Source organism: Uloborus diversus, chromosome 5 (assembly GCF_026930045.1).
Source record: "Uloborus diversus isolate 005 chromosome 5, Udiv.v.3.1, whole genome shotgun sequence".
Lineage (NCBI taxonomy): Eukaryota > Metazoa > Arthropoda > Arachnida > Araneae > Uloboridae > Uloborus > Uloborus diversus.
In genome coordinates, this window is record NC_072735.1 from 177,419,536 (window position 1) to 177,440,722 (window position 21,187).

At 37.6% G+C, this 21,187-nt stretch overlaps 2 protein-coding genes across 2 annotated transcripts in view; one reads left to right on the forward strand and one right to left on the reverse strand.

The window, feature by feature from the left end:
- The window catches only part of LOC129223293 (bifunctional methylenetetrahydrofolate dehydrogenase/cyclohydrolase, mitochondrial-like), a 4,447-nt gene extending 3,610 nt beyond the window's left edge, over window positions 1–837 (reverse strand). The window contains exon 1 of the mRNA XM_054857858.1: window positions 834–837. Coding sequence (XP_054713833.1) covers window positions 834–837 — 4 coding nt within the window. The remainder of the gene's footprint in view (window positions 1–833) is intronic.
- Window positions 838–10,372: 9,535 nt separating this feature from the next.
- Window positions 10,373–19,913, forward strand: LOC129223294 (uncharacterized). The gene is made up of 2 exons (XM_054857859.1): window positions 10,373–10,493; window positions 19,714–19,913. The coding sequence occupies exons 1-2, from the start codon at window positions 10,373–10,375 to the stop codon at window positions 19,911–19,913; spliced, it is 321 nt and encodes a 106-aa protein (XP_054713834.1).
- The last annotated feature ends 1,274 nt before the right edge of the window (window positions 19,914–21,187 follow it).

The window sequence follows — 21,187 nt, forward strand, 5'->3', positions numbered from 1 at the left end:
AGCCCTTCAAAATGAAAAGTTCCACAAATACTCCTCCAAACACAGAAAAATACCTTTAGGGACGAAAAACTGATTGTTATATCGTGGCAATCCGTTCGGTGAGAGGCGTTGTCTTTTGTGTTTTTGATTGCTGCGTCAGTGATTAAAAATATAAACTTGCTTAAAAGTTGTTTGACTCGAGTGTAAAGAAGCAACATTACTTTCTGGATCCTCTTATATGTTCTTTTTTTTTTTTTTTTTGAGCAATCACGATTGCTTATTGTTCTCACTTGACTATTTTGACGTTCCTTTGATTTTTCCCACCGCCACCCTCCGCACCATCACCGTCGACGGGCTCCTCAGGATGCTGCACCTCTAGCGAAAGTTGTCTCCAGGTTGCATCTGGGGCATTCCAAGGTATTTTTCACATTATGTAGAGTCCGTAACGTGACCTTTTTTTGCCATAACTTTTTAATTTACCATTTGATTTGCAAATTATTTTATTTTGAGCTGGTGTATTGGTAGGAAAAGATCAAAATAAAATAATATGCTAATCAAACAGTAAATTAAAAAGTTATGGCAAAAAAGGTTATGTTACGGACTCCACATAAATGTCAAAAATACCGTGGAATGACCCATCTATGTCCTACACACACGCGAATACATACACAACTACACACACACACACATACACATACACCTACACACATACAAACACATACACACATACAAACACATACACACATACATACAGACACCCACACATACACACACAAAAACATACACATACACACAACTACCTACACATTCATGTCTGCACACAGACACAAACACATATGCCTACACACACATACCCATACTCCCCCCCCAAAACAGGGAAAAACACACATGCCTACAAACACAACTACACACACACACACATACACCTACACACACATACATGCATACATACAGATACCCACACATACACACAACTACCCACATATTCATCCCTGCACACAGACACAAACACATATGCCTACACACACATACCCGCTCCCCCTACAGACACAAACACACATGCCTACACACACATACACATAACCCGTACACACAAATACATACCCCCCACACACAAACACACGCGCCTACATACACACACTCTTGATTGCGAGAAACATAATTTGAATTCAAGATGTCTAAATTCAAATTAATTTTTTATATTGATTTTGCCCTCTCCAATTACTATTGTATTCTTGTGCTAGCTAGGTTGGCAATTCGGGGGAGGGGGAGTCTACTTCTCTTTTCCAACTGTACCTTAATTTGGTGAGAAGTCCGAATTCCACAGTACACACATGCTATAAGGACCCGTTTACAAGTAGGCAACCATTCACAGCACAAAAACGCGTACCACATACACACAAAGGAAAGACAAGGACAAGAGAGAGAAAGTACATGCATACTCGAGCTGGGATTCGAACCCAGAACCTCTCCATTCGTAGTCAGAGCTCTCTGACCACTAGATAAGGCAGTTCTATATTCTTTGGCAGTACTCTATAATTGGACTAGCAGATAGTGGTGCAACCTCAAGCGTATCGCTAAGAGGTGGGGTGATGGGGAGAAAAGCAGATAGTAGTGCAAGCCAAAAACCTGCCTATTTGTGTTCAGTATGGATTTTGGTTCCTCTTTAGTACCTCTGTTGAGCGTACCAGTTGCGCAAAAGTATGCTAAAATTGATTGGCGATTAGGAGAACATTAAAACTGTCCCCTTAGTTGCTGTAGAGGTGAAAATGACTGTAGTGCAAGTCAGTTTCCGTGCCTTGGATTGGACATGCAATCAAAATTTTCTGCTATGAGCAGGAGCGTGCACAGAAATTTTTGAACCCCAAACAAATGACTCTTACGGCCCTCCTCCATATTATTTATCCCCTACGTCTCTACATATATTTCACTCTCATTTTGAAAATCTCTGGCCCAATTCAGGCTTGGGCCCGGGCCAACAGATGTCCCCCCCCTGCACGTCCCTGGCTATGAGGAAATAGGAGCAAACTGTCCATTTAAAATTTTCTTTTTTTGGGGGGATGGGGAGAAAGGATGCATCTTAAAACTGAAAAAGGGAAATTTTTAATGAACATTCTACTGGAAAACAACAAAAACCATGCCAACATTTTTGCTCATTATTAATTTCTCAGAACTTAAGGGGGGGGGAGGCAACTGCCTTCTCCTGATTCAACTAATTCTGAGGCCAGGGGAGGCTAGATAATAACAAACCTTGCATATATATTTGATTTACTTTCTGTAAATCCCATCATGAATGTAAAATGACTTGGATGTAAGTCGTTTGAAGTTACTTTAAAGAAAGTTACAAGTAATTTTTGTCAAAATTTAATGCATACTTTAAAAAAAAAAAGTCTCACTAAGTTAAAATTTATGTAATTCTGATCCTTTAGCAGATATTTTTAACACTCCTCCAAAGATTCGAAGCCGAGTTGGGATGACTTCACCACTCTCATTCCAACTGCGGCTATTTTGCGTTGTAATACAGTATGCTGTAACCATTTACTTGCGCAAAAATTCCCTTTCAATTGTCTTTGGTCGATTAATTATTAGAACAGAGAAAGTCCGATTACGCAATTTTGGACACAGCGGCATTCATTTGCAGCCCACTGAAACTGCACGGATTTCATGCCCAGCTTGTTTTCAAATAATCCAAGGAGACGTGGGCGAACAATCAGAATTCGCCAGCCCATAAATGCTCGGACACAGAGCCATGGGAACTGGCGATTGATACAATTATGTAATCGTTTTCACGCGCCGCTGATGACACCGTGAAGTTTCATCCTGCCCCGTTGGATGGGAAAACATCGAAATCATCCTCCTACTCCTGTTTTACCATCGAATTAGGGAAAGTTCTTGGATGTGTTTTGAGGGAGAGGTAGAAGTTTGTTACACTGATATGTTTCATTCATTTTAGTTAGGCTTGCCATATTTCTGAAATGTTCAACCGGGACGCCCCCTCCCCCCATTACTAGTTTTCAAAAAGGAACACACCACTGGCCCCCTGGCTGGTTTTTAATGTCTTTTAGAGGGTAGTTCATTCTCAATGCTATAAACAAATGGTTACTAATTATGGTCTTAAACCAGGGGTAATAATAAATGACACAAGCAGATAAATTTAAACATTTTATTTCTTATCGTTAATATTTAATACTTACTTTAGTAAGAAGAAATATTATGAAGGAGAAATTTAAACTTGAACAATATTTGCATGTATCTTTCTTTTGCTGAGACTTTTTTTAGAAAGTCTTTTTTGGTTTTAATCTTACTGTAAAAATCTTCACAAGTTGATCCGATATTAATTTTACAAGTCTATGTTTCAAATAACAAAGTAATTCCTCAATAATCCCTCACAGTTAATTATTTTTGTACTTTTTTGGTCATCTGTAATAAAATTTCTCCTTTTCCAGGACGTGAAGTAAACCGGCCGGAACACCAGGATTTTGCTTGAAAGACTGTCCCGGTCAAACCGGGACGTCTGGCAAGCCTAATTTTAGTTGTATTTTTGCGAAAAAGTAGAAAAAGGAAACTTTTTAATTAGAGAACAACTAATACAAGTTTTAATTTTCAGTACAACCTCGCTTAATTGGACTAACTGGGACCACAGGCGATTCCTATAATCCAGGTAGTAAGGGTAATAAGCAAAGTAAATCCTTAAATAATCGCAATTCTTTCATAATGACAAAAATAAATAAATAAATAAATAAATAAATAAAAAATAAATAAATAAAATAAAAAGAAAGAAACAAAATAATAATTTGAATTCTGAAATTTTGAATTCAAATTATGTTTTGCGCAATCACGAGCTGCGACAGGATCCTACTCATTGGAGTTATTGTTTCTAGAAACGGCTCCTGTCCCCCCAAGCCTGCTCCTCCTCTTGGACGGTTACGTGTGTATAGTTGTGTATGTAGACTTATGTGTGTGCACGTTGGCGTGTGTGTAAAGGCGTGTGTGTGTATGTGTATGAGCGTGTGTGTAGGACATGGACGCCCCCGACCAGGAGAAGCGGATTACTCAGGACCGGAGACGTCGCGCCGCGCCTGTAGAGGACGGTAGCGTTGAAAAAAGGAACCGGAACATCAAGGACAGTCATGTGAAAACAATTAGCAATCGTGATTGCTCAAAAGAAAAAGAAAAAAAAAAGTTTTGTAGCAAAATTACATAAAAATGCTTAAATTGCATTAAAAAAAATCAAAGCAATTTTTCACATAATTTCTTAACACGGTGTGTCGTTTGAATAGAGCACGGTAAATCTAACGCCAGCTGCACTGGTGTTCGTTTAGATAACCATAATTTATTCTATAATCTAAGGTAAATACACCAGTAGTGGCCACTTCGAGTGTACTTATATACTTTGAAGAAAGAAATGAACAATAATAATGTGATCAATATATCATTACTTAATGTAACTATCATATTGCATCAATTTTATTCATCAGTTATTTGAATTTAAAGTAATTAATGTAAATTCTTCGGATGGGAGAATGTCAGATAGCCGTTACTGAAATGTTCAGATTTTGGAGTGGCCGTTACACTGGATCAAGTTTGAGGTTTGGAAAACAATGGATAAAAAAGTGAACAAATTGAAATTCCCGTATTTTTAGAAAATGAGACGATTAAGGAAGAGTTGGGCTATAATACGTAAAAGAGGTAACATATATTGTATACCCAGCACAATTTAAAAATATACTTCACTGTGGCTACTATACTAGTGCGTTTGAAACCTTGAATTGGTGACTACTGAAGCACTGGCTACTACTGGTGTGTTTACCTTAGATGCAAGAAACTACTATATTTGAGCTTTTTTTTTATTATGTCTATCGGAATTTGAAGAAAATGCTAAATGAAAGGTTAAACTTTTCCTTAGATACCGGAAAGAAAAAAAATTAAACATCAAGAATTTTTTTAAAAGTTTTTTCAAAATAAAGAAATTTATGCGGAACGGGCGCTGTTTTGTTTATTTATGTTTTTTTTTTTTTTTTTTTTTTTTTTTTTTTTTGTGTATGTAGAGGAAGGAGGTAGCATTTTTCCGCCCATTTAATTCAAAACGTAAAGTCGAGCTAGCGCAACTGTACATCTATCTGAATTTTAAGCAGGACTGGCATTCAGAGGGTCAGGAAAAAGCAATCGCTTCCCTGGTTTTGAAAAAACCAATGTATTTTCCATATGTGCGAGCGTGTTTTTTTCGTTTTTACATGATATACAATGAGAACATACCCTGCCCTTTGAGAACATATCCCCCCCCCCCCCATCAGCACAGCCCTTTGGAAAATTTTGAAATGACTGGCCTGATTTTAAGAATACGTGGTTTAAAATAGTTTCTGATTATTAAAAATTTTATTTTGTACGAAATGAGTATTTAAAACAAACAAAAGATGTAAAAAAAATGTTACGTACATGTGCAATAGAAGTTTGATGAAACTTATAATTAACGTTGAAATTTCTTTTTAAAGAACATGACAGCAGAGAGATAGAGGTTATTCGAGTAAGCAAATTGTGTAAATAAAAATCGGCAATAAACTTTCAACTGTTCGAAAAATTTTAAATCGATACTGAGAACCATTTTATAATTAACTCTGATCCATTCCTACTATGAGCAGTGAAGAGAGATATCGCTTCCGTTTTGAATCATAAGTTGTTATAAATACGGTTATAAATAAACGAACAAATAAAGTTCTACAGTTTTCAGGGTGACTGATTAGATTTAAAATTTATCTGAGATTTGGAAATTAAAAAAAAAAAAAATAAATAAATAATTTGAATTTTGACATCTTGAATTCAAATTATGTTTTTCGCAATCACGAGTGTGTGTGTGGGGGGGGGGGGATATGTGTGTTTGTGTGTATGGGGTATGTGTGTGTGGGCATGTGTGTTTGTGTCTGTGTGCAGGCATGAAAGTGTGGGTAGTTTTGTGTGTGTGTGTAGGGTTTTGTGTGTGTATGGGGTATGTGTGTGTAGGCATGTGTGTGTGTGTGTGTGTAGTTGTGTATGTATGCGCGTGTGTGTAGGACATGGATGCAACCTGGAGACGGCTTTCGCTATAGGTGCAGCATCGTGAGGAGCCCGCCTGTCCACGGTGATGGTGCAGAGGGTGGCGGTGGGAAAAATCAAAGGAACGTCAAAAACAGTCAAATGAAAGCAATAAGCGATCGTGATTGCTCAAAATGAAGATTAGTGTCAAATTTAATTATTATCTTACAGCTAAATCCTTTAAGAGAAGAAAATACAAAGTTCTGTAATTTCTAAGAGAGAGATTTATTCATAAAATAAAGAAAATCAAATTGTTAGAAATAAAGAGGAGCTAGGGTAAAAGTTTACTAAAATTAGAACGAAATGGAATGCTGAATTGGTAGTTAACTAAGTTATAAAGAATACTGGTAAACTTATAATCTATTTTAATATGGAAACAACAATATGCGAGACAACTTTTATTCCTCAGTACTTTCTACTGTGCAGTAGTCCTATAACTGCAGGGAGGAGTTCTAATCAGGGCTGCGGAGTTTGAAGGAAAATGGCCGACTCTGAGATTTTGAAACACCCGACTCCGACTCCAGCTCCAGATCTTTTTATTTTATTTTATTGTATTTTTTCAATTCCCTCTCCCCCTTCAGGAAGGGGGAAAAACCACAAACAGAGATTGAAATATTAGTTCCTTTTCGTGAAAATTTCGCATTTTGTATTTTATTGTTAACCTAAGATGCATACAACGTTAGAAATTCAATTTAAAAATCAAATTTTTCAGCAGTTACGAGTTTAAAAGTGAAAAATTGACTTAAAAATACCATTTTTTTCTTCAATAATTTAAAAGGATTACCCTTAATTTGCCCCCTTTTAATGTTTACCAAATACATATTGATCAAATCGTGTGCTTTCAATTTTTGAAATTTCCAACTTGAAAGAAAAAAAAGCTTTATTTCTAAGTCTAAGTTCTTGAGAGGGGGTGGTTTGCCCCGGGTGACACCCATCTGGTAGATTTCAACGAATGTAAGGCACATATACGTCAGGAGCAAATTTTTCACAAAATGCGGCGGTATACAAATTTGTACGAATAGCTTTAGTATACCTATATTTCTACTGTGCTAAATTTTTAATTTAAATTTTATAGTCTGCTTTAGAATCTTAATATGAAGATTTTAAGAATAACTGCAATTATTGAGTGTTGTAACTAAGAAATCACTTACATTAATTTTGTTCCATACTTTTTAGGAAGAATTAAGCATATAGAAATGGTCTTAATAAAAAAAAGAAAAAGAAAACATTAGATTTTTTCATCAGATCTTTTAGATTCGGGCTTTCACGCCAGAACGTATTTGAATTTGCCCGACACTCTCAAAAGTTTCCACCCGAGCTACGGGCCTCGACTTACTAAATTGTTACTTTCCTTTAACTATTTTGCTTTTATTTGAAAGAGATTACTGGAAAATGTTAGGCAACAAAACCGTTTGCTGACAGTTGCTATTTATTAAGTTAAAAAGCAAGCAAACTAATTGACGGCTACAGAAAGTTCGGTAAGCACTCAAGCTAGCTGATTGCCATAATTAGTTATTTTCTGATTAGTAGTTTTTTATACATGTAATCGAACCAATTGGTAGTCAGTTTTTAAAAAATGCAAGGAGAGTCAGTGAAAATGAAAGTAAAAAAGAAGCTCGGAGTCGGCATGTTTTCTAACGACTCCGACTCCTTTTTCCAAAATTAGTCCGACTCCAACTCCACAGCCCTGGTTCTAATAAGTCTCAATTGATGTTAACCAGAGTGACTAAAATATTTACTTAAAAAAAAAATGCTTAGTGAGTAAACAGATTTACGCTCGCGCTTGCATTAGTTTCAACAAGGAGCGAGAACAAATGTTCGTGCTGCCATCTAATGACATTTTACAAAACTAATGACATTTCGTGAATTCTTAGATGTTTCATTTGATTAAGGAATATTCGTTTTCGAATCCGAATTACTAAAGCCATACGTTGTAAGGTGCTGTTATAAGCGTGAAATAGAAGATTAAAACATTTTCTTACAGCTGTGATGTAATTTTTCCGCCATTTCTTTTTTAAATCACTATTTTTTGTTTTTTAATTTGATGTTATTAACAACCCCGTGGCTTTTCATTTTTTAGAAAATCTTTTTTCTTCGGTATAGTTTGACCACGAAAAGAAGGCGGATGACCTTGAACCAAAACATCATTTGTAATAGGTTGTTTGTTATTATTTTGGAATAAATAGGATTAGTGAGACCATGCCGCTTACTATTCGGTTTTTCTGGCAAATTCTACCTATTACAAATGATACGAATGATGTTTCGCTTCAAGGTCATCCACCTTCTTTTGGGGGTCAAGCTTTATATGCATGTTCATGCCAATTTACGACGTTTATGTTACATACAATAACGTTTCGTTCAATATGTTAGAGTAGTCCAAACCTTTTCTGCCAGTGGATATCGTTTGCTCCGAGTACTCTTAAGCCCCGTTTACATGGAGCTTTTCATCCTTAGAAGAAACTAGCTTTAAACCGCATTCCGATTATTTCCCGGGTAAATGTGAATCTTTCTTCTGTAAAGAGTAAATGCTAGATTAGTTCCCGAAAAGCATTCCGCGAAACGAGTTTGTTTATTTGCTGGATACAACCGTAAAAGATGCTGGGAAACACTGCTTTCCGAGTACAACCTTTTTACTTCCTTTTACAAACGAACTGATGTGTGCATCACATGACTTCGTTTTACTCCAATTTAATGTCATTTTCCCATTGTTGGCAGTTTTAAGATGATTCAATAGTTTACTCTCTAAATATCGCCAACAATGGCCAAATTAAAATCAAATTTAAAAAAAAATTAAATCGCCAAATTTGTCGCCAAGTTGGCGACAAAACTTGGCGACTAAAAGACTGGTAATATATCGCCAAGTGTCCGCCAAATTGTAACACCACTTGAGTTTACATCGAAATTAACATTGATTTCCCCCCAAAAAGGAGCAAAAGACAACCTTTGGAGCATCCGAATGCAACCAAAAAGAAATGTGCACAACTAGACCCCACTAGGACCCCACTAGGAGTCTACGTACCAAATTTCAACTTTCTAGGACATTTCATTTTTGAGTTATGCGACACACATACGCACATACGTACATACATACATCACGAGAAAACTCGTTGTAATTATCTCGGGGATCGTCAAAATGGATACTTCGGGTGTCTGTGCGTTCCTAGGCACGTATCCACGTGTGCTCGGGTGGAAAAAAAAAAACTTAACATTCATTCGGGGGTGAGCAAAATGGAAATTAAGGCCGATTTTTGGGTGAAATTTTTTTCGCGAATACAATACTTCCTTTTTTTTTAAAAGGAAGTAAAAAGCAAGTATTGTATTCGCGAAAAAATTTTCACTCAAAAATCGGCCTTAATTTCTGTTTTGCTCACCCTCGAATGAATGTTGAGTTTTTTTTTTCGACCCGACCACACGTGGATACATGCCTAGGAACATACAGACACCCGAAATACTCATTTTGACGCTCTCCGAGTTAATTACAACGAGTTTTCTCGTGACGTCTGTACGTACGTATGTATGTACGTATGTGCGTATGTATCTCATAACTCAGAAACGATATGTCCTAGAAAGTTGAAATTTGGTACGTAGACTCCTATTGGAGTCTAGTTGTGCATCTTCCCTTTTGGTTGCACTCGGATGTTCCTAAGAGGGTCTTTGACACCTTTTTTGGGGGGAAATCATTGTTAAATTCAATGCTAACTCAAGTGGCGTTATAATTTGTCAAACACTTGGCGATTGCATTTGGCGATTCTTTTTTTTAATTTTCAAATCTGGTTTTAATTTGACCAATGTTGGTGATATTTAAAGAGTTAACCACTGAATCACATTAAAATTGCCAATACTGGGGAAATAAATCTGTAAAACGTTTTTTTGCTTCGTTTCGCAAGAAACTAGAGGTGACAATATTTAGTGTTTACTTGCTTACTCCAAGGCGCTATTATCACTAAATTGGCGTAAAAGGAAGTCATGTGATGCACACATCAGCTTTGTTTTACATGTGAAAGGTGAATTTTCCTGATTTGGAGCCGGGATATTCGATGTACAAAAGTCTCATGCGAACGCGGCTCTTGTTGACAGTTTTTAACGCGCATGCGATATGTATCCTTAACCACACTTTAATTTTCATATTATCGATGTTTCTGAGACAAAAATTATAAAGAATTTCTTAAAATGCTTAATTTTGTAAGTTTAACAAAATGTATCTCATTAGAACCACTATTGCTTCAAATTGAATAATTTTTAACTCAATAATTAATTTTGATAAAACACTCTTTTTTTTTTCTCTTATTCAGTGACATGCCTGCAGTGTCATGTGTGCAACAGCATGAACGATCCCGGTTGCATGGAAATCGGAAAAAACAACCAATTTCTACAGACATGCTCCAGTCCCAGTGATGCGTCCTGTAGAACTCAAGAGCAATGGGTGGACTTCGATGTTCTAGGACGTAAGTGTTCTTTTGTGTCTGCAATTGTCTCGATATTATAACCAAAGAGATATTTGCAATATTTCTTCAGTTTACAAATTTCGTCATGTAGTTTGGGAAAAAATTAAAATTCGCTGGGGGAAAAAAAAAACGAACTGATGCCAAAAAAACTGAAGCGCTGTTTGGCATAGGATTAAAGTATTGGAATTGACGCCAAGAGCAGGTTCATCCTCTATCTTGTATTTATCTTGCCCATTTTTCTATCGGTCCACAAGATCTTCCTTATCCTTTTATGAAATTCCATGATTTGCCCTCTGTCTGAAGGCAGAGCCGGGTGGCTCACTCGGTAGAGTATTCAACTTTCAATCGAATAGTCCCCCTGGTCGACCTCCATTCGAATGGCCTGTCGTCATAGCATTTTTAAAGTTCGCACTTTGCTCACAAGGGACCATTCATTAATTACGTAAGAATCCCGAGGGGGTTGGGAAAATCTCTACACACCCTTACTTGGGGGAGGGGGGGGGGGGTCAGACCCATTTTTACGTAATGTTTTCCAAGTCGATATTTCATATCAGAAAACGGCAGGATCATATTTCATTTGAAGGTAAAAAAGTATCAGGATTAGCTGTTTTTTTTTTACTTGTTTTTCAAAGAATGAATAGTGTAAAATATAATAGACTCGAATATATAGACTCGAACTGTGTATGGCGTGTTTTACTTTTAATTAGTATTGCATCATATACAAAAAATATTTGTCGGAAAAAACATTCAGCCTAGATTACTTTTAATAAATATTTCTTTACGCAAAAAGGTTTTTTTTTTTTAATTTATAGTAGTGAATTTAATAACGATTCCAGTAATGCAAAATTCGTTATTTTATTATTTTGAAAAACAAAATGGAATCTTGCGTAAGATAGGGGAAGGGGTTTGAAAAATAATACTAAACCTTGCATGGAGGGAGGGGGGGGGGCAAAAATTTACAAAATCATCCTTACGTAATTAATGGACGTCCCCCAAGATCTGGGACGTTAAATTTAATGTAGTGGGATTAAGCATACTGAACATTTACTCATTATCGCAATGCAGTACGTGAATTATTTAGTTCGGTAGTTTATTACCTAGCGAATATGTGAACTTTTACATAAGGTGTTTTTGCAAGATATTTTTATAGCAGGCCAGTACGTTTCGAGCGGGTCAATCAAGAATCAGATAACTAAAGTAACCTAACATTACAATTCACATGTGATCTGTCAGTGATATGTTTCTGCACTATTTTCTGCATCGTGTTGCTCGCATAAGAGCATTTTTATTCAAAGTTTATTATACAATATCTAAAACAGGTGCTGCGCAATGTAGAGTGTAGTTTCGTCCTTGTTATAGAATCAGTAGTCTGGAATAGTCCATAACCGAGCTGGAGGTCATAAACTGATATACAAAAACTTATACGCTATAACAAATTTCTTGAAAATTGCCGGAGTTTTACAGAACAATAGTGTAGAGTACATAAAATACACCGCCAGCTCAGTTATTCCATCCGAGGGCTGCAGTTTCGTGCTTTTTAGCACTCATCAGCCCGGCTTTTTTTCATTTCAAGACGGAACTTACTTTCCAGACGTCCTATGTATTGTCCGTTTTCTACGAGAAGGCACTTGACTCCTCCCTCGTCACGTGGTATCCGATGATTCTATTTCGCTGTTTTCGGCAGAAGGTATATTCCATAGACTAATAATAAGAGTAGACCGAGCTTTCTCATTCTTGCTGATGAAGAAAATTGGTTCATAGATGTATCATGTGACTGGTGGAAGGGCTTGGCGAAGACTTTGGCAGCATGGTTGCTAGATGGCAGCATTATCTACAGTTTGGCACTCGACATGTATTTTAAGACAATGTGTTTTCATTAAAAAAAACTTCCAGGTGCAGAGATTGAACTGTTTTTCTTTTAGTTATGCATTATTTTGACATTAGTAATAGTTTTCGATCAGTTTTCGGTAACTTTTACTTCATTTGGAGCTGTCAGCGTTGGCGTGAACGAAATGGCGTAAACGTTTTGCGTTGACGCAAAAATGTACTAATCGGCATCTTAAATTGAAACTGTAGGTAAAAATCTTACCGTTTGTTGATTCTTCTTGGTCGCTTGCATCTTTTATTGCTTAGAGAGTTATTGAAATTGACTAAAGAAAATGCACAATACTATCTAAACGAAAAACTCACTATATTAACAAAATATTTACAACTTAGAATAACAAATTTACAAATCGGACTCCATAAAAGATCATTCTTCCGTGTTCCATAAATTCTATTTATTTTATTTCGCGCTGGCGTTGATCGTCTGCTACGATTAATGCCCGCTGTTGCTAGGATATCCACCAGTCACATGGTTTGGTTTATGAGCAGCAAAAGGGTTGCCATAGCTCGGTCTACTCTTATTATTAGTCTATGGTATATTCGGATCATAGCATTTTTGTTGTAAAAGCAGCAGTTTTGAAAATGTAAGAATAACTAAAATGCCAACAGACAAGTGAAACAAGTGATGTAAAGGACCCTAAGACTTTTTTGCATATTAAAATGCACGCCCAAGTTAAGGATATCCGGTTTTGTCCCCTTTAGAAGCGCATGGATTGCTTATCGATCACCCCCGCGTAAAATGGAACTCTGCGTTCGAGGAGGCGTGGCGAAGTGCCTTCTCGTGAAAAACAGACAATATTTTTTATTCATTACTATGTGTTAGTGATGGGCATAATCGAGTTCTCATAATCGAATCACTCGATTATTCAAGATCATTCGAGAACTCGATTACCACGAGTTTTCGATTATCGTATCTCGAGTTCTCGAGCGATGAACTTCTCGAGTACTCGATTATCACTTTTCGAGTTCTCGAGCGATGAACTTCTCGAGTTCTCGATGATCACTTTTCGAGTTCTCGAGCGATGAACTTCTCGAGTTCTCGATTATCACTTTCTGAGAACTCCAGCGATCAACTGCTCGAGTTCTCGATTGTCACTTTCCGAGTGCTCGAGCGATCAACTGCTCGAGTTCTCGCTTTGAACTTCTCGAGATGTTGAGTTCTCGAGATGTCAATCACTCGAGCAGTGTATTCTTCGATCGATTTCATAATCGAATGAACCTCTCAATATAGTTGACTTCTGACAAGGGTGCCCACCTATGGAGGGGGGGGGGGGTCAAGGCGCAGACATTGACATTTTTAGGGGGGTGTTTTAAGGGGTATTTTTCTCATTTGTTGGGGGAGGTCTCTGCAATATTGAGGGGGGGGGGCTTTACCTCAGGGCGGGTGGGCACCCTTGCTTCTGAAGTGTTTTAGTTGCAGGGGCGGATCCGTCATTTAGGCGGTCGAAGGGCTGGCTTTGAAAAGTTAATGATTTTACTTATGAATGAGCATGGTTTTTTTCTGTCTTCCGAAAAAATTTGCATTGAAACCTTTTAACCCTTCCCCCAGAAAGACGGGCTGCGCTGAGGAGCCCACAGGGGAGGTGGGTCATTGCGCAGACTGCGCCATTGAAATTCCTAATGGACGTTAGACTTTTTTAGGGAGTGTCCTTCTTGAGGGGGAGAGAGGATCCCTAATTTTAAAAAGTGTGCCAGCACACTTGAGGAATAGGTACCCTTGCGATCTAAATGGTATTACAATCAAATAATTGCCTTTCGAATGTTTCATTCGAATAGTGTTATAATTGAATGCATACTGTTGAATGCTTGATTATCAAATGATTCTTTGGGAATGCTTGGTAGTCTAATGATATGTTTTGAGCGAAAGGTGTTAATGAATGAACACATGGACGGGTCTGTGGGACACATGTGTTGTGTGTCCCGGTGGTGGAAGTAAAGGTTGGAGGCGCTTATAATAAGGTTCTAACTTGAGAGGCCTTAAAAGTAAAGTTCAGGTAAAAAGGGGGAATACTTAAGTTGAAAACCTGATGGGATGTCTTCCCCCTTACGTTCACCTTCGACTATACGATTGGGTAATGATACAAGTGTAATAGGCAATAACAAACGTTTTAGAGCCCAAATATACAGATCACTGCAGACACATGTTTCGGGGTTTCCAGGAACCCTTTTTTCAACGCAAAATAGTGAGATTGTGGATGTAAGGACATTACTGGATGTCTTTACGGACCATTCATTAATTACGTAAGGGTCCCGAGGGGGTTGGGGTTGGAAAAATGTCTACATATTTGGGGGGGAGGGGGGTTAAAACGCATTCTTACGCAGTATTTTCCAAGCCGATGTTTCATTTGCGTCTGGAAAATAAAAACGTATTAGGATGACTGTTTTTTATTTGTTTTACGAAGAATTAATAATGTAAAACATAATAAAAGAATTGCACTATGTATGGCATGTTTTATTTTAACTACTATCGCATCATATACAAAAAAAAAAAAAAAAAAAATCGAAAACACATTCAGTCTAGATTCCAACTTTTTAGTAAATATTTCTTCACACAAAAAGGTTTAATTTAATAATAGTGAATTAAATTTCGATTCCAGTGATATTAGATTAGTTATTTCATTATTTCGAAAAACGAAATGGAATCTTACGTAAGAATAGGGGGAGGGGTTTGAAAAACCTTGCGTACCCTTACATGGGGGGGAAGGGGTCAAAATGGCCAAAATCATCCATATTGTAACGGATTCGGTGCGACTTCCACTTTCTTGAAATGAAGACACAGTTCTTGATAAAAACACAGGAAATTTATTTACACTATGTACAGGAAAGATCTTCAACCACTGCTAAATTATTCATCAGCAATTAAGCAATTATCACACAACACCGTAAACTCAACGTTTACACACGTATTTACTTCCAAATACGAAAACAACACAGCGAAATGCCTCGCTATAAACAGAGCAAAATGCTCTCCGTTCGAAATCTGAATCGAAACTCCCCTGTTTATCCATCGCTAACGGCTTTTATACACCGAAAAGAATTTTCCACAACATTCTTACCTCTTCGCGAAATGCGTAGACCGTTATCAATGAAAAGAAAGAAAATAGGGGTCGTATAATTTAGCCGAATGAAAAAGGGGTTGTATATTCATTACGGGAAACTATTTACAGGTTACGTCCCTACAATAATTACTATTTACAGAATTTGTAACAATATGTAACAAAGGAATGGCCCCTTATATGTAAAAGCTTACTATTTTGTTGAAAAAAGGGTACCTTAAAACTCCAAAACACGTTTCTGCAGTACTCTGTATATTTGGGATACAAAACGTTTGTTATTTCATGTTACTTCTCGGCACAAAGGTACTTAATTATTTCTTAATAAAACAAGTGGTTAACTTCTCGTGTAATTCATTCCTATGGGTGCAAATAAGAGGGGAGAGGGGGGGGGGGGGAGTTTTGACGTAAAATGCGGGATTGTAATTTTCAGCGGATTTTGTCTCTTTTGGGGGTTGTGCACTTGGGGGAAGAGCTTCATAGGTGGTGCCCTTTGCTCTTGGAATGGATAGATTTGGAATGATTTTTAAAATCGAATGATTTTTCTCTTGCTTTATTCGAATGGGGTAATAGTTGAATGTTTGGCTTCAAATTTTCGATAATTGAGAGATTCCTTAATAGTCGAACGAATTTTTAGAACGAAAATTGTTAATTATCATATGAGCGGATTTATGGAGGGGCATGTGTTGTGTGAGTGGCGGATACAATGAAGGGTCGTGGGGGTCATGACCCCCCCCCTGAACTCTCGAGAATAGTATCCGTACACATTGTGTTCAAATAATTTATGCATAAAATGCAAACGATGACAGTATCTTATCTTTTCAATACATCAATTATTTTTCAAAGAAAATATTTGAACTACTATTTTGTTTTATTGCTTATGAAATTAATTTGCAACGTTTATCCCCAATTATGTGCCTTATTCCTGACCGATTTGGGGCTTTTTATTGACCCCCAAAAAAGTTTCAGAATTTTTTCATACTTAAAACGGGAATTTCGTTCATGGGGGAGGGCTTTCTTCAGCATGACCCCCACCCCCTTCAAGTGATTTTCTGTATCCGCCCCTGGTGTGATCCGGTGGTGAAATCTTGAAACAAAGGATAGAGAAACGCTTTCCACACTGTTTTGAACTTGACAGTTATTAAGATTGAATAGATACGTATGTACAATTTTTATTAAAAAGTGAGGGATAATGTTAATATGGGCATGTCGTTGGGCGACACTAGCAGGTTTAAACTTGAGAGTTGTTAAACTTAAAAATATATTAAACCGGTATCAAGGGCTTCCATATAGGGGGGGGAGCAAGTGGGGGCTCAAGCCCCCTCCCTCTTCTTTGACATAGGACATCCTTGCTTTTAGTACTTTTTTTTTTTTTTGCAAAAATGTAAAATCATTTCTTCTCCAGCAATTAATCAATAAGTTATTAAAAATGTCAAATTTTAATAACTCTAATCTGTACTGAAATCGGTTTCTATGGGGGAAAATATCCTATTAAACCATGGGGAAAATATCTGAGCCCCTCCCCCCTTAAAATTTTGCATATGGGCGCCCTTGACCGGTATGGTACAAACCGAGTAATTAAAAATGTAATGTAGTCTTAGCCCTTTTTCAGATTATCGTTTCTTGGGGGAGGGGGGGGATTGTCATAGAAAGCTCGCCATTGCTCACAGGGACGGACGGACACCCGTCATTCTATAAGGTTTTAGAATCAAATCATTGCTTCTCAAATGTGTCACCCCTGTCATTCTATAAGGTTATTGAATCAAATAATTGCTTCTGCTTTTTTTCGAATGGGGTTACTCAGAGAGCACATTTCGTTGAGTAAACGTTTTAAAGCGATTGTTAACGCTGTGGCAGCCATGTTAAAACATTTATGGAATGTTTAAACGCAAGGTGTTTATAATGCAGTGGTGCCCCCCCCCCCCCATGGCGATGACACTCATCCCTCAAATGCGACGTTGAACCCCCTAAAATAAATTAAAGTCCGCTTAAGTTACCCTCTCCTCTTCAAAACTTCAATGGCGCGATCTGCGCCATTTACCCCCCTCCCCCGTGCTCTCTCTTGTATAATATATTGTTTGTTGTGGAATGCTCGGTTATAGAGCATCTCGGATAATTTGAAAACCGAACACGTAATCTGCTTTTCAGAGAAACTTGACAATCAATTTTAACCTTTTTGAGGACCAGCGCACGGAAAATGAAACGTAGCTACGGAACCTCAAGTTCCGAAATTGATCGTTGCGAGCCTAAGCATTTTCAGCAGTTTTGCCTCAACTTTACAAAAAAAAAAAAAAAAAAAACATAAAATCAGCACATTAATTGACTGAAAATTTTAAGTTGAGTAAATATACTAATCAACATTTACGAAACTATAAGGAATATGACATAAACAGAAGCGAGAAAAACAAGCAAAATACTTAAATTTAACTACCCACGCGAAAATAAATGCTACGCACACAAGAAGTCACAAATATCTTGCGTATGGAATTTCAAAAAAAAAAAAAAAAAAGAAATCTGTATAAAAGGTAATTTTTATTTAAAAATTGGGCCGAAGAGTGGAAGCTAAAATTAATCCCACGCGACAAACTTCAATATTTCTTTTTAATGCACTCAGAAACATTTCAACTTCACTCCCAACACTTTTACTGTTATTGCATATTCCTTAAGTCGACGAATGAAAAAGAAAAATAAAAAAGAGCGGATCAAGAAAGAAAAAAAATAATCATGAACTTCAATGCACTTCAAGCCACACTTGTACACTTTTCAATGCTTCGGGAATCCCAATCCTCTGGAAAACGCAATCAGAAATATTTTACCCTCCCTCCTCATGTATTAGTCAGATAAATATACTTAACTACTCTTAACAAGAACATCAAAAAAAAAAAAGCAAAGCTATAAACTAGGAAAGAATGAGTACTTTTGCGCAGAGCAACTATTCCCCTACTTGTTTACATTATTAACTTCGTGTTTGAGAGCCTGAAACCATTCGAAATAATCACGTGATAACTGAAAATCATTAGTTCAAATGCATAACCGTTCTAAATCACTCAGTCGTCCAAATGCCGAGCTCCTAGTTTTTGACAAGCTAATAGGGAATTTAGTCGAACCTGCATCCCCCAAGGATTGCGACCCCAAAATGAAGACTAAAATCTAGCGAATCGACCCCCTAAAACAAGCTTGCATTTCGAAACATTACCGGAGGGTAAGGGGACAAAAGGTGTATCTGCTCATTTTATCGGAAAACAACAAAAAACTAGACCCTCTTAAATGTAAAAACTAGAATTTTTCATGGAATTTGGGGGCAGTGGTATTGATCTCTTTTCTAAAAGGGGGGTGTCAATACCCCCCAATTTAACCTAAAACTTCTAAAAGCCAGGAGGGTTCACCCCTCATTATACCCCTAAATGGTAGGCTAAACGTCACATTCCTATTTCGAGCGCACCCCTGCCAAAACAACTCGGGAATTCAACTGAAGTCAAGGGAGTCCACTCCCCCCTTTCGCAGGGCGATGGCGCACCCTCTCAAATGTTACGGTGCATCCGTCTAGAAAAAGCTCTCCCCCCCCCTCCCGAAATGAGATTAAAAAAAAAATCTCAAAAAAACCGCTTCGAAAAATTTCGGTTTCGCAGGCTGCGCCATGGACCCCCTCCCCCACTTCCGAAAATGAGATTTAAAAAACCCTCTCAAAAAACCGGCTCTAAAAATTTTAGTTGCACAGGTTGCGCCTGCCCCACCCCCTTTTAGTGGGCACCCCCGTAGCAGTCAACTCAATTTTGGAAAGGCTCAGAAAATGAACTACTCGAGTACTCGATTCAAACGTCTCGAGATCTCGATTTAAAACATCTCGAGATCTCGATTCAAAAGATCTCGAGAAGTCAATCGCTCGAGTACTCGATTCAAAAGATCTCGAGAAGTCAATCGCTCGAGTACTCGATTCAAAAGATCTCGAGAAGTCAATCGCTCGAGTACTCGATTTAAAAGATCTCGAGAAGTCAATCGCTCGAGTACTCGGTTCAAAAGATCTCGAGAAGTCAATCGCTCGAGAACTCTATTTCAAAGATCTCGAGAAGTCAATCGCTCGAGTACTCGATTCGGAAGATCTCGAGAAGTCAATCACTCGAGTGATCGACTTAAAAAGATCTCGATTATCAATCACTCCGATTATCAGAAGTACTCGATTCCCGAGATCTCGATTATCAAAAGATCTCGATTATGCCCATCACTACTATGTGTGTTATAAATGTGTTAGTTTACTCACAAAAAAACCTTCATTCGTATTTCAGAAAAGAGCTCGATGCGAGTGATCCGGCAGTGCGCTACTAACCAGTACGACGTTGACCGGCCTTGCTATTACCGGACTGGCTTCGGTGGCAAGACCAATGTCTGCAACTGTCAGGGCGACGGATGCAACGAAGCTCCCAGGACCACGGCCTCGCTCCTGCTCATGGTGCTGGGGCTCTACCTTCTGAAGAAGCTCTTCTAGACCAGACCACAAAAGAACGATGAGTGTTTCCCTCAAAACTCAACTGTCTGACTGAAATCTCATTGTTTAAGAAAGTAATATCCACGTTTATTGTGAAGGAATTACTGTAAAACCTCTATAAGGCAGACATTTAAAGATTTGCTATGGAAAAAGGATGTGGACAACATGTGTCTTGCCCGCTTATTGAGTTATATATATCATTTTTACAAAAGAAGCTATATTTTATTACCGTCTCATATAAAACCTTTAAACATCCAAAAGCCATCTGAAGTTGTTTGAGTTATGCCAGGGACTTAAAGAAATGTTCAAGCTTTTTGATACAGTGGAATGCCACCAAAAAAGCGAGTTACATAGAGTTTGAGACCTTAGACGAAGTCCTAGGCACAAAGTTTCATTATTCTACGGCTAATCATTTTTGAGACACGGGATACACAAACTTCAAACATTATGTTAAAACTAGTCAATCTTGATTCTAGGGTTGAAATGAAAAGTTAATAGAGTTGGAAAATTTTCCTGAATTCACTTCCCCTAAGCGTGTATTTTCTTGAACATGCACAGGCAAGGAGGCCATTGTATCAAGTTATTTTCGGAATGGATTCACTCGCCTAATTTCTGAGAAATATTTTATTTCCTTTTTCTTAAAAGTATCATGATTTTATTCTTAGGACTCCTCTGAGAGAAATATCATGGCCGATATTCATATTCAATTAAACGAAAATTATGAAGCTGCAATTCAAAAAAAAAAGGGCGAAATGCAAACTAATTATTATTAGTTTTTTAATTTTGAGGATGAAGGAAACTTCTTAATCTTCAAGGAATGTTAGACGACCACGCGCACTAGTATCATTAGAAAAGTACTGGTACAGTGGTGGGAAAATGAAACCATGCTGAAAGTATTGTCAGTCCCTCAAGAAGAGAGGTTTTACTGTATTTCTGATGTTGAGAAGAGGAATACTGTCGTGGGCAGGTAAACGGCAGTATCAACAGAAATGAGTTTTCGAGATATTTGAAGAAACGCGGTTTGGAAGGAAGAGAGGGGGGGGGGAGGTAAATGTTGGGATTAGACGTTTTTCTCATACTTGTTTTTCAGCGTAAATTAAATAAGCAATTTGTACAGTAAAGCTTAACAGTACAATAGATGACAAGAATGCAAGAAAATGAAGATGAAAAATTTGCAGTTACTATCCTTTACCTTCCCAAGGCAGAGTGAGCTATGAGAGTTTTGCTAAAATATAACACCGGAAGGAAAAGCCAGCTACTCTAAATTCGCCCCA